Genomic DNA, 12,651 nt, shown 5'->3' with positions numbered 1-12,651 from the left:
CACAACAACACCAACAAAGCGGCTTTAGACACGAGCAAACGTGCTTCCGCAACGCACGACTTACGACTGTTATTTCTTTTCGTGTTTCAGTGCTCAAGAGTCATTACCAAAAGCCACTCAGTCCGCTTATATCAATTAAAAAGGGAATTACATTAAATCAAAAGGCGCCCCTCACGACACCTTTTCATGGTGCTTACTTGCGTTTCGGCTGCCTCTTGGGAGCCCGGCGCTCGTTGCGGGCGGCTTTGGCACTCGGCGGAACGCTAATCTTACTACGCTTCGCAGTGTCCACGGCGTCCATCGCTGCCTTCGCAGCAGCTGCAGTCTTTTCCTTCTCCACGCGTGCATGCTTCAAAGAAGACTGGCTCTCACCCGCCTCTCCGTTGGCGCGATGCTTCGAAGAGGGGGCGGCCGCTGTGGGCGTCATTTCGTCATGCGCAGCCGCATCCGACGCCTTGCTGGCGTCGTTGGACATCTTCTTCAGCTTGCACACGTAGAAGCCGTCCATGTTGTGCACGTGTGGGAAGTACCGGCGGGACAGCTCCAGACTATCGTGGTAGCGGTGGTGGCGGTACTTGGTGAAGCCCGGGCGACCAAAGGGCAGGCCCATCTCCACCACCTGCACGTCCCGCCGCTTCAGCGCGAAGTCAACGATGGCCTCGTCCTCCTCAATGAGGAAGGAGCAGGTGGAGTAGATGACGTAGCCGCCCACCTTGCAGGCGTCGATGGCGCTCAGGATAAGCGCCCGCTGCAGCTGTGACGCACGCTGAATGTCCTCGTACTGCTTACTCGTCTTGATGCTCTTGTCACGGGAGATGATGCCGGTGCCGGTGCACGGTGCATCGAGTAAAACGCGATCAAAATTGCGCATGACCCGCTCGTAGTTCGTGCCGTCGTAGTTCGTGACGACGCAGTTCGTCACGCCAAGGCGCTGCAGGTTGGCGTTGAGGGATTTGCAGCGCGGCTCGCTGACATCGTTCGCGAAGAGCACGCCGGTGTTCTTCATCAACTGCGCAATGTACGTCGTCTTACCGCCAGGCGCGGCGGACATGTCCAGCACGCGTTCGTGCTCCTGCGGAGCGAGAGCCATGACCGGCAGGAACGACGCGGCGGCCTGCAGCATGTACTGGCCAGCTAGGTACTCAATCGTGCCCGCAATCGGCACGTTCGACTCGAAGACCTGCAGGCCCACCTTCGACCACTTCTCCAGCGGCTCGATGTTCATGCCGCGCTTCACGAGGGCCTGGACGAGGTCGCGGCGTTTCGCCTTGAGCGTGTTGACGCGAATCGTGGTGGGCCGCGTCTTCTCCATCGCCTCCAGAAAGTCCACCGCCTCTGCCGGTGGGAACAGCAGCAAAATGGCGTCCATGAGGAACTCGTTGTACTCGTACAGCTCCAGCAGATCGGAGCGGAGCAGCTCCACGTACTCGGTGCGCGTGCGGTCTTCCTCGCGCTCCTCCTTGAAGTTCGAGAGGACGCGAACGGTCTCCTGAATGCGGTCACGCAGCTCCTCCGCGGTGTGCGTCTGCCCCAGCAGCTGAATCGCGCCTGCGTCTCCGTCCTCGCCCGGTGCGCTCTCCCGCTGCTGTTGCTGCTGCATCTCGCGGTCGTGCAGCGGGGTGGGCTTGGCGGTGCGCGTCGCGATGTCCTCCTTCTGCTCCGCATCGGCCAGTTGACGCTGGGCCAGCATGCGGCGGCGGTATTTCTCTGCCTTCACCTCGAAGTCATCGTCGTCCTGGATATCCGCGTCGAAGTCCTCTTCGTCCTCGCCGTCCTCGTCATCCATCACGTCGTCGAAGTCGATGTCTTCCTCCTCCTCCTCTTTTGAGCCGGCGTCGAAGTCGTTGACGCCGCCATCTTCGCTCTCATCATCGAAGCCGCTGCTGTGGTCCATCACGTCCTCCGAACTCTCTTCTTCCTCCTCCTCCTCGCGGCGGAGACGCGTCGTCGCTGTCTTCTTCGTTTTGACCACCTCGCGAGCCTTCTCGGGCACTGCAGCTGCGGACACCTTCTTTGCTTTCTTGACCTCAGGGGCGGCGGCTCTCTTCGGCGCCACTGCGACCGCCTTCTTGACGGCCTTGATTGAATTGACCGCCTTGACCATCGCGTGGTGGGAGTGTGTGTGTGTGTGGAAGGGATTTCTCAACGGTGTTCTACTTCACGGGGACGTGTTGTTTTATCGGATCGTGAATGGAAGGCGCGTGCGAGTGGGAGGGAGAAGGAAAGAGGAACAGCAGAGAGGCGGTGAAGGCAAAAGATGGACACGTGAACGGCGGCGAGCGGGCAAGGGAGAAAACAAATGCACATCACACGCCTCCAACATGATACATTTTCGTACACGCACGGAAGTGCATGAACTGGACAGCACATGCGTGTGTGAGTTGGCAACGACGGCAACGGCGACGGCGTCTATAAACTCACGAAATCAAACACAACAACGGCAGACAAAAGAAAGCAAAGAGCTCACACAGCAATATGAGGCCCCAGCTGCTGCTGTCTGCGTTGCCGGCGTGGAGCGAAAAGAAGAAGGTAATATCACACATCATGTGCGCGTTTCCCTTTTGTTTTTGGAACAGTTAAATTAGAGAACCACCGTTATTCGATTATAACTTTAAGTGAGTCAGGCTGCCAACGCACCGAGGGGTGGCGCTCGCACCGCTCACTCGGACACATCATCGTCCTCCAATTATTTTAGCGCCCCCCACCCCCTTCGTCCAACTCGGTCATCCCCATAAGGACCTCTTAGGACGACCGCGTCACAGCACATGAACAGGCTCTTAGATCGCTTAGTAGAGCTCTTCCTGGCTAAGCGCAAAGGACTTCGTCTTGTTGTCCTTGCCGCAGCTGGCGATGATGGACTGGCCGACGTAGGTAACGTCGAGCACGCCGTCCGTGTGCATCGTATCCAGCGTGAGCAGTGCCGTGTTGGTGGAGCGGAGGTCGTACACTCGCACTGTCGCATCCTCGCTCGCCATGGCAAAGAGACTGCCACCGCTGTGCTCGGCGTTGCCCTCCTGCACGTCCCACAGCCAGGCGACGCTGTAGAGCCACTGCCGCGGCCCGCTGAAGGTTTTCACCACCTCCTTCTGCCGCGTGTCGTAAAGGCGAGCGCGATTGTCGGTGCAGGCGGAGAGGATGAGGTCGGCCCCCGCGCTGCCCTCCGCCGGCTTCACGGCGAGACGGTTGATGGGGTGGTCGCCCTTGTGCCGGGACTGCAGCTGGGCTTCCTCCGAGTCGAGGCACGTGATGTGGCCGTCCAGGCCGGCGGAGTAGAGCCGCGCCGCCCCAAACGCGGCGGAGAAGCGGCTGCACAGCACCGCACGGCTGTGGTCCGTGAAGGTCACGAGCGGCGCTTTCGTGGACGGCACGGTGTCGCCCTCCATCATCTGAGACCAGTTGAAGATCTTCACGGTGGTGTCCCACGAGGCCGTCGCCACCAGTTTCCCCTCGCCAGGCGAGATGGCCACCGAGTCGACGCCGTCGGTGTGCGCCTGGATGGAGCCGAGGAGCTGCATGCGGCTGTCGGCGCTGTCCAGCTGCCACGCGGCGATGCTGCCGTCCTTGCTGGCGCTGGCAAAGACAAAGTCGCCGTCGAGGCGGGTGCGCTTGCGATTAGCCTTCTGTCCGCTGTTGCTGCTCGCCGACGGCGCCACCGGGTGGAGAGCGATCTCCTTGACCGCCTCCTTGTGAAAGGAGCCGAGGGCAACGCAGTTCTCGCCGTCCCACAGCCGCACGCAGTGGTCGTAGGCGCCGGTCAGGAGGAGCTCCGCGTTTCCCAGGTAGGGTGCACGCACGGTGCTCACCCAGTCGTCGTGGGGCAGCAGACTCCCCTCCTTCGCCTGCAGGGCCGGCGTGTACTCGATGCTCAGCAACTCCTCGTAGCTGATGCCGCGGCGCTGAAGGAAGCGGAGCAGCGTCGTGCCAATGTACTCGTCCTTGTACAGAAAGTCAAAGTTCTGTGTCTCCACTCCCAGCACGCTCTGCACAAGCTGGTTGAGTCCGTCCGGCAGCACGTTGAGGGGAACGGAAAAGGTCTGCTCCGGCATCGCTTTGGAGTAGGTGGTAGTGAAGAAAGTGACCATGGCGTTGCCACCCGTACCGGCGGCAGCGGAGTCCACCGCATTGTGGATGCCCCGGTTCGACGAAGAGCCGACGCTCGTCATTGATTAAGGAAAGAAGAGTAGATTCGGCGTAGTACTACAATCGCTATAAAAATTGAGCGGGCCTGTGGCTCAAGAAGGCAGACGCAGCAGACAGGAGCGAACACGTTCAGCTGCCAGTTGAAAGAAAACAGAAGGGAAAAAGAGAAGTGTAAAAGAGCGAAGCTGAAAGAGAGGAGCCACAGCCGATAGAGGGTGCAGGCGCATTGGCTCGCTTTCTCATGGGACAGGCAGATTTTGTTGGGCAGTGCATGAACCACAGTGTCGTAGTGAGAACAAATAGAAGCCATAAAAGCGTCAGGCAGTGCGCCTGGTTCAACAGCACTACCTTCGCATATACTTCCGATAATATGTATATTTTTAGTTCAGTTCGACGCGAAGGTGAGCAAACGGGGTGAAGAAGTGTCGAGCGCCGAAACCATGTCCTTTCAGCCAAAGTTTTAGTCAGCTGCAAGCCCACAGGAATAATTAAAAGCAGCCCTTGAGGCGTGCGACTACCGTAACAAAACAGCAGCAACAGCACTGCACGGCCGTCAGCTCTCATTCGGCTTGACACGCCGCTCTTCTGTCTCCTTCGGGGGCGCGAGAGAGGTGTTCGACAGCACAATTAAAAGCGCAACAAAGAAGAAGAAGAGCAGCAGGGACCAAATGGCAATGTCACCACTGCGCCAGCTCCATTTGCGACCAAAGGCCATCTTTGGTGTGCGTCAATTCCGTTGATGCGATCGTTTGCTATTGCACTGTAACGAATTCTGGTTGGTTCTTTGATGCGGCCGTAGTCGCCGACTCTCTCGGTGATCTCTCGTGATCGTTCACTGTGCGAGTGTGGGGATACACCTCAGGAGTAAGACGGAGGTGCTACAAGGAGACAGGGAAGTTAGTTGGCGCGGATGCTCCGAGGCAGTGTGAAGCAGTGTGAGGCGTGTGCACTGTAACAGGAGGCGCGGAACACAAAAGGCGGAGGAGAGTGGAGGAAAGTAACGAATGAGGAAGTAAAACGGAAAAAACGAAGAGAGAAGAGGCAGCGAGGTACAGGAAAGCGCTCCGCCTGCGTTCGCCAAGAGGGAAGGACGCCCCCCTTCATTATCGTGCCGTTTGGGCTTGGAGTGTGTTTTCGTCCGGTGATGAGACTCGTGACGCAGCTGCTCTGGAAGAGTCATTGGGGTTTTAGATGCTGTTCCTTTTTTGTTGTTGTTGTTGAGTATCGAAAGAGCGGACAACCGCTAAATATCATAGCAGAGGGCAACAGCAGTGGCTGACAAGAGAGTCGCATCCAAAGAAGGCCTCCACGACGGTGAGGTTGGATGCGCGGCGGGGGCCGATACACTACTCAGCGGGCCCGGTGTTTTCCTGGGTGCTCGCGGCAACGGCGACGCAAAGAAAAGATACGTTGGATTGTGCTGGTGGGGTGGAGTAAAACCGGTAAGTACAACGGCACACTCGCGCTGGCGTGCGCCGTTGTACTCAGCGGGGAGCGTCGCGCTCGGACGCCCTTGCAGGTGTTCTGAGGCGAGCGCGCGAAGAGTCTCGCTGCTGTACTCGCGCAGGCGCATCCAGCAGAGTAGTGTGGTCTGATCCGTGTCGAACACAAACGGGCGCTCGAACAGAAACGTGTCTTTTCCGTAAAAAAGCCCTTTCTGTACGTCCGTGGGAGCAGCAGAGGGGATACGGTTTGTCGAAAGGACAGTGACCTCCACAATGGCATCCACGAGAGGGGCGCCGGCCAAGTCGAGCTCAAGCGTACGCCTCGTTGGGTGGTAGCGCGCCAGTAGACGCGGTGCTTCCATCTTCGACGCTGTTCTTCTGTCTGTCTGTCTGGTGTGTCTAAGATTGTGTTCTACACAATGATCAACAACAAGGAGGGAGGGGGGGGGAGAGAGAGAGAGAGAGATGCGAGGAAGGAGACATAGGGGAAAAGTGCAGTTTGTTCTCAGCAGTTGCCTCTGCGAGAGAAGAGAAGGCGTACGTCCTTTTGCGGATCCGCTACAAAAGACGTGCCGCCGCTTCGCCATCCGCGCAGTGAAGCGCACATCGCATTAACTTATCTCTCCTTGGCTGTACAGCGTTGAACTGAGGACGCTCTCACCGCAACGATGCAGCAGCCCTTATTTTACGGGGATACGAAAAGAATTTAAGTTCACGGTAGCTGCCAACGCCCTCGCAACGGAATAGACACTCCACACCACACGTCACACCCTCGCAGTCACCTGCGCCGTCTCCTCAACTCTTCAAGTACTCTTCGGTCAGCAGAAAGCACAGGCCAAGGTCCTTGTCCAGCGCGCACCCATTCACCAGCAACGTCAGCCGGTCAGCGGACGACGACTCCACCAACACAAAGCCCATCACGGCGCTCTGTCGAATCGCCCGCTCGAACGCGCTGTACGGCAGCCGATGCAATTCACCGTCCGCGCTGCGCTCGTACTCGGTGGCGGTGCTCACGGCGAGGAGGCGGTCCTTCAAGTTCACGTCCTTCAGCGTGACGAAGGAGACGGCGGCGGTGTCCGTCTTCTGCCGGCCCGCCTCCTCGGAGTCCATCATGGGCAGGAGGGTGGACATGGCGTCGAGGGCGGCCGCACCGACCGTCGCCACCCGCACCTCCGAGGCCTCCAGCGTCACCAGCGTCGGCTTCACCGGCGAGGACGGGGTCCCGAAGAAGTACTGCAGCCACCGCTGCCGCTTCACGAGGGGCAGCGGGATCTGTCGCACGAGCTCCACCGCGTCCATCAGAAAGAGCCGGAAGTGCTGCCCGCCCCCGCAGCTCACCTCGGGCGGCACGGACCAGCGAGGGTCGAGCATCGCCTGCACAATATCCATCGTCCCCTCCCCGCCGTAGCGCTCCCACGCACGCTGGACGAGCTTCCACCGCAGCCAGGCGCTGCCCACGACGCAGACGTGGTCGATGTCCGCCGCAACGACGGTGTCCAGCAGCGTATCGAGGGGGTTGACTTGCGTCCGGTCACTGCCAGGGGAAGTCCCCCCGGCACCAGCGGGGGAAGACGAGAGGGAGGCTGGGTCTCCCCCCGCACCCGCTGCCTCCTCGGCCTGTGCCACCACATTCGGGTCCACCACACCGTAGTCGAAGAAGAGGCCACCAACCCGGCAGCGCTCACCACGCGCCATCTTCTCCAACCCGCGCGGGAGCAGCTGCTGCAGCCAGTGCAGGTAGAGACGCGGGTTGCTGCTGCGGGTCTGCCCCACCAGCACGTGCAATGCCGGCGTGAAGTTCATCTCCTCCTCCACGTCGGTGCAGTACTGCAGGTTGTACAGTCCGATGCACCCGGGGTACGTGAAGGCAGGGCTATCCAGCACCCCGTCCACCAGTAGCGGGTGATAGCCGAGACGCACCGCAAAGTTCGCAAGCCAGCGGACGTACGTGCTGAGGCCGCAGTGGTGGCGATCGCTGACGAAGAGCACGCGCGGCCCGACGTCGACGCGGCTGCGCGCTTCCACCCGCGCCCGCTCCAGGTGGGAGTGGAGGTCCAGCAGCGAGCGCACCCACGTCGTGCCGAGCGCGGTGGCGTAGCACCGCTGCAGCACGCTGGGCGGTGCCAGGACAGTCAGGGTGCACCCTGTCGAGGTGAAGATGCTGAGGGACCGACCGGGCGGCAGTTGCACCGGCACGCCAGGGAGCAACTCCGTGCCAAAGACTTCGGCGCGTGCGACGGTGGCGGTGCCCTCCTCGTCGGCGGTTTTGCGAAGGGTGACTTTCGTTAGCTGCGTGCTGAAGAGGGAGGTGATGAGGCGCAGCTCGCAGAAGAAGCCCAGCACAAAGTCACGCTCCAACGAGGCCATCACTCTACCTTCTAGCTGTTGTTGCGCGTCTGTGTGGCTGTGTGGGTGCTTGCGTGTACCTGGGTAGCAGAAAGAGAGGAAGGATTAGAACAGAAAGGTTCAAGAGAGGAAGGGGGACGCGGGAGTGCTACGTGAAACGGCAAAGCAAAGCACACGTCTGGGTCTCCATGATACAGAGCAGAGATAATACCTTTCCAAAACACGTCATGGCCTTCCGCCCATCTCACAGCACCCCCTTCAACGGTGATGAGCTACCGTTATTCAACGGCATCACCACAGAGAAAAAAAAACTGAAGTCTTTAGTTATTATGTAGATGCAAAAATTCGTTGCACATCCGCGTGCGCCCTCAAAGCCGCCTCGGCTGGCACGAGAAACCACCACCACATCAGCACGGCAACTCACAACTACAAGAGAGCAGACCTGTCATCACCGCCGCACGTTGGCTGGAGTCTCTACAATCCAGCTATTGTGGCCCGTCGGCAAGGACGGCCTCGGCGCCTCGGGCTGCCGCACCAACTGCTCCTCTACCTCCCCGTGCTCGTTCACCGTCGACCGGCGAAGAAGGTGCGCCTCCTGCAGCACCTGCGCCACCGCCAGCAACACGTCCGTGTCGCCCTGCAACATGGACCGTGCCCGCTCCCGCTCGACCGGGTCATCCATCTGACGCCGCAGCTCCCGGATAATGCTGTAGACCTCCGTGGTGGCGATGCCGTGCACCTTTGGCGGGGCGTGCACGGGTGGGAGGGGCGGCAGCGGGTACACCTCGATTTGTTGCTCCTCCTCCTCCTCCTCTTCGTCCTCTTCCTCCTCATCGTCGGTCATTTCTTCATCGTCCTCCTCGTCCGCATCCATGTCGACGTCAGCGGTGGAGGCGGCCTCTTCCTCCTCGTCTCTCTCTTCATCGTTGTCGCCGGCCCCTGCCCCCTCCATCTCGAGGTCATCCGTCGCCGTGGCGTCTCCCTCGTCGTACTCCGCGTCGGCGTGTGCTTCGCCATGGTGCCCCGCCACGCCTTCCTCCTGCGGCACCGATGGATGCGGCTCTGCGGCTTCGTGGCCCGCCGTATCCATTTTGCAAAGCTAAGAAGGAGGTAGAAGAGGATCGTTGTCTTGTTTGCTTATTTCGTCAGTGCGCGCGTGTGGTGTGTCGAAGAAGACGCGACTGTTTACGGATGTGTGAGGGAATGCGCGTGATGCTGCGCTGCACGGTGCACGAAGAAAGGAAAAGAAGGGAAAACGCTACGCGGATCTTCTAGGCTTCTTCTCTCCTATTGGCAATGGCTTGACAGAGGAGAGGAGACGAGACGAGACGAAAAGTGCAGCGGGAGAAAGTTGGTAAGAGTGATGAGAAGACATATTGGGAATGCAGAAGAAGGCCGCACCACCCCCTTTCGACATCATTTACGAAAATAACCCACGGAGGCGAAATGGAAGAGTACTGGCGCTTCGCTTCTACGGTGGCCAATGACAGCCGTGCTTGTGAAAACAGCGACCGTCGCGTTGCGTCTCACTACGACTATAGCAATTCTCCTTTCATGCGTTCTAACAGAAGCGTACAGTGTACAGCAAAGGGGAAAAGAGGGAAAAAACTATGTACATCAACAGTGTCCTTTCCGACGCTCTCTAGAGAGGAACGGAGACACGCAGAACTTAGAATTTACATCCGCTGCAAACAACAGAAGAAAGGCACAACGTCAAAGAGCTGCCGCCGTGGTTGCAAAGAGATGCTCGCGGTGAAGCCTCAACTTGCTGGGGTGGAGGTGTGCAGCGGCACGTGGTGAGCCGTCAGCAAGTCCTTCACCACGTTGTACACCTCCTCACCGGCCCCCCGCGAGACATTGAGCAGCTGCGACACGGCGCTGTCCAACCTCTCCCGAGTGCAGACGAGGTCGATGTCCCGCACGATCGCCTCATTCACGTGTGCCTTGGCCTTCTCAATCGCCTGATCGTAGCGCACCGCCGTCTCGCGCAGCGTCAGCACGTCCTCCATGACCGCCTCGTGTTCCTGTAGCAGCTGCTGCTGCGTTCGGCTGACTCGCTCGTGCTCGAACTGAAGAGACCGCAGTTCATCCTTTTTGTTGAGGGCGGTGGCGCTGAAGTCATTCGCCTCCAACGCGCGGCGGCTCATCACGCTCTTCAGCTCCTTAAACTTCGCCTTCAGCGCTTTCTGTGTCTGCACCTCCTCGTCCCTGTCGCACACCTTGTCGAATTTGTGCTTGTACTGCGAGTTGCTCGCCTTGATGACGGCGATCGTCTTTTCCAGCTTCAGCATCTCCTTCTCCATGCGCCGAATGCGCGCGTCCAGCGAGTCGCCGCGGTACTGCAGCTCCTCCCGCTCCTTCGCAGCGGCGATGACGAGTTGCGCCTGCGACAGCCGCGCCTGCGCCGGGTCCATGCGGCCGACGAGCACCTCCTGCCGATTCTTCACCGCCGTTAAGTTCTTCTTGCGGTCCAGCAGCTCCGTGACGAGGCGCTTGCGCTCCTCCTCGGCCATCTTGCACTCCATCCGCAGCAGCCGCTGGTGCACGTCGATCTCTGCCTCGCGCTCCGCAACGTCCGCCTCCAGCTGGCGCTTGCGCTCCTCCAGCGTCAGCAGCTCCGCGTCTCTGGCACGCAGGGCGGCGCGCAGACGGCGCAGCTGCAGCTCCTGCGTGTCCACCTTAATGAGGAGATCCTCGCGCTGCTTCTCCATCACCTTACTCTCCTGATCCGTGTGGGTGCAGAAGAGCTCTGTCTCTAAAACCTCCTCGAGGGTGCGCTTCCGAGACACCTCAAGTCGCTCGATGGCCAGGGCGGCCTGGCGCATTTCGTCGCGGACGCGCTTCACTTGGCTCTGTAGCGTGCGGTGCTGCTTTTCCAGCTCATCGAGGGTGCTCTGGAGCAGGTTGATCTTGTCGTGCAGCTCCTTGCGCTCCTCCTCGGTGCGCTCACCTTTGGCACGGCTGACCTTCTTCTCCATCTGCTGCACGTTGAACTCCACGCTGTACAGCACCCCCTGTTGGGAGAAGGATTCCTGGTCGAGCTGATTGATCTTGGCGTTGTAGTTCTTGCCCTGCGCCTGCGCGCCGTTGATCTCGCCGAGAGCGGACGTCTGCGCCGCCCGCACCTCGCTCAGCTCCTGGTTCGCCTTGAACTTCACATTCTTGAGCTGATTGATGTCCTTCTCGACGCTGAGGTGGGTCTTCTGCGCGTCCTTTAGAAGCTGAGCAATGAACTGCGCCTGCTGCTGCATGTCGTTCGCCGCCGCACCCTCGTCTTTCAGCCGCTGCGCCGCTTCGCCCCTCCTCTCCTCCGTTCGTGTGAGTTCGTTCTTGCGGCGCACGATTTCGGCGATCGTGTCTTCCAGCCGCAGCGCCATGGCCTTCTTGTCGCGCGTGGCCCGTGCGACCTCCTCGCGCAGCGCACTCACCTCGTCCTGTAGCGTCTGAAGTTGCTGGGTGAGAACCGGCACCGCCTCTTGGTACTCATGCGAGGTTTTCTCCCGCTCCGTGATGGTGTAGTTGATGACGTCCAGCTCCTCCTTCGCCTCGTCCAACTCGGCCTCGAGTGACTTCTTGTACTGCTGACGCTGCTGGAGCCAGGCTACGCCCTCGGCGTACTGCTCTGCCGCTACACGAATCGCCTCGTCGCGCTCCGTGATGGTGCGCACCACCATCTCCCACTCGTCCAGCATGTTGCCGCGATCGTCGTGCAGCTTGCGGTACTCGCTCGCCACGCGGTCTAGTTCAGTCTGCACGTGCTGGGTGGCGAGCACCTCGTCGTCCAACTCCCGACGCTGCTTCCGCACCGTCCCCTCGAGCTTTTCGATGCGCTGCGTCAGCTGCTTCACTTTTGCCTCGTCCTGCTTCGAGTAGTGGGCGATGGCCAGCTCGTCCTCCTCCTTCTGCCGCCGTGCCTCGTCCCACTGCTCCAACTCCTCTTGGTTGTAGTCCATGGTGCTCTTCAGCTCCTCAATCTTTAGGTTGCCGTGGAAGATGCGGTCCTGCACGGAGGTGAGGCGGTCGCGGACGTCTTCGGCCTCGCGGTCGAGTTGCGCCTGGCGCTGCCGCAGTCGCGCACACTCCCGCTCCATCACACGGCACATGTTGTCCTCCGACTCCACCTCGCGCCGCTTGTTCTCGGACAGGCTCTGCGTGTTGACGATCTCCGCACGGACGTTGCTTAAGTGTTCCTTCATGAACTGCAGCCGCCGCCGCTGGTCCTCCACGCCGCTTTGGCGCTCCTCCAGCTGCTGCTCGCAGCGTGTGAGCTGGGCGGTGAGTTCCTTGTTTGTGTTGTTTAGCATCTCCAGCGGCAGCGCCTCCGCCGTCGCATCCACCACGTCGAGGTTCATGGCAGCGATGCGATCCGTGAATGATAAAACAAAAAGAAACTATCAGCTTCGATGCTGGTGTGGCGCCACACACTGTAAAAAGCATCGAGAAAAGATGGGAAGAAAAGAGGAGAGAAGCAAGACGAGAGAGCGGTGGGCGAGGAGCAGAGGACATCCGAAGTTCCGCCTAACAGCCGTTTTCACCGGTGGGGCAGCACGGCGGCCCTGTGTGCGATGCAGCCGGCAAATAAAGTCAGCTTTTAGACAAGTGGGCATGGAAGTGGGGTTTGTAACGCGAAGAAGGACAATCGAAGCAAGAACAGTTGACTCAAACAAGCGATAATCGTTGGCCGTCGTCGCCCGCCAACACCAAGCAATAAGCTACAGAA

General features: G+C 59.8%; 6 protein-coding genes across 8 annotated transcripts; all 6 read right to left on the bottom strand.

Annotated features, from left to right (window-relative positions):
- Window positions 1-193: 193 nt before the first annotated feature.
- ABB37_09560 (putative Nucleolar protein) lies at window positions 194-2,158 on the bottom strand (the record flags this gene model as incomplete). Its single annotated transcript, XM_015809108.1, has 1 exon — window positions 194-2,158. Exon 1 carries the CDS (start codon window positions 2,102-2,104, stop codon window positions 194-196), a length of 1,911 nt encoding a protein of 636 aa, XP_015652428.1. The 5' UTR covers window positions 2,105-2,158.
- A 628-nt stretch (window positions 2,159-2,786) lies between these two features.
- ABB37_09559 (WD repeat protein) lies at window positions 2,787-4,275 on the bottom strand (the record flags this gene model as incomplete). The annotated part of the gene is made up of 1 exon (XM_015809107.1): window positions 2,787-4,275. Exon 1 carries the CDS (start codon window positions 4,161-4,163, stop codon window positions 2,787-2,789), a length of 1,377 nt encoding a protein of 458 aa, XP_015652427.1. The 5' UTR covers window positions 4,164-4,275.
- A 1,215-nt stretch (window positions 4,276-5,490) lies between these two features.
- Window positions 5,491-5,865, bottom strand: ABB37_09558 (hypothetical protein; the record flags this gene model as incomplete). Its single annotated transcript, XM_015809106.1, has 1 exon — window positions 5,491-5,865. One exon carries the CDS (start codon window positions 5,863-5,865, stop codon window positions 5,491-5,493), a length of 375 nt encoding a protein of 124 aa, XP_015652426.1.
- Window positions 5,866-6,380: 515 nt separating this feature from the next.
- ABB37_09557 (hypothetical protein) lies at window positions 6,381-8,013 on the bottom strand (the record flags this gene model as incomplete). The annotated part of the gene is made up of 1 exon (XM_015809105.1): window positions 6,381-8,013. The coding sequence occupies exon 1, from the start codon at window positions 7,950-7,952 to the stop codon at window positions 6,381-6,383; it is 1,572 nt and encodes a 523-aa protein (XP_015652425.1). The 5' UTR covers window positions 7,953-8,013.
- A 366-nt stretch (window positions 8,014-8,379) lies between these two features.
- On the bottom strand, window positions 8,380-9,233 carry ABB37_09556 (hypothetical protein; the record flags this gene model as incomplete). 2 transcript variants are annotated; one of them, XM_015809103.1, is made up of 1 exon in its annotated part: window positions 8,380-9,233. In XM_015809103.1, exon 1 carries the CDS (start codon window positions 9,019-9,021, stop codon window positions 8,380-8,382), a length of 642 nt encoding a protein of 213 aa, XP_015652423.1. In that variant the 5' UTR covers window positions 9,022-9,233. The 2 variants fall into 2 exon arrangements, with proteins under 2 accessions (XP_015652423.1, XP_015652424.1); XM_015809104.1 differs by having other exon boundaries at window positions 8,380-9,220.
- A 458-nt stretch (window positions 9,234-9,691) lies between these two features.
- Window positions 9,692-12,357, bottom strand: ABB37_09555 (hypothetical protein; the record flags this gene model as incomplete). 2 transcript variants are annotated; one of them, XM_015809101.1, is made up of 1 exon in its annotated part: window positions 9,692-12,357. In XM_015809101.1, exon 1 carries the CDS (start codon window positions 12,281-12,283, stop codon window positions 9,692-9,694), a length of 2,592 nt encoding a protein of 863 aa, XP_015652421.1. In that variant the 5' UTR covers window positions 12,284-12,357. The 2 variants fall into 2 exon arrangements, with proteins under 2 accessions (XP_015652421.1, XP_015652422.1); XM_015809102.1 differs by having other exon boundaries at window positions 9,692-12,339.
- Between the last annotated feature and the right edge of the window lie 294 nt (window positions 12,358-12,651).

The sequence above is a fragment of the Leptomonas pyrrhocoris genome (genome assembly GCF_001293395.1).
Source record: "Leptomonas pyrrhocoris isolate H10 chromosome Unknown, whole genome shotgun sequence".
In the NCBI taxonomy this organism is placed as follows: domain Eukaryota; phylum Euglenozoa; class Kinetoplastea; order Trypanosomatida; family Trypanosomatidae; genus Leptomonas; species Leptomonas pyrrhocoris.
The sequence above is the reverse complement of the archived record's forward strand: the minus strand, read 5'-3'. Positions and strand labels throughout refer to the sequence as shown.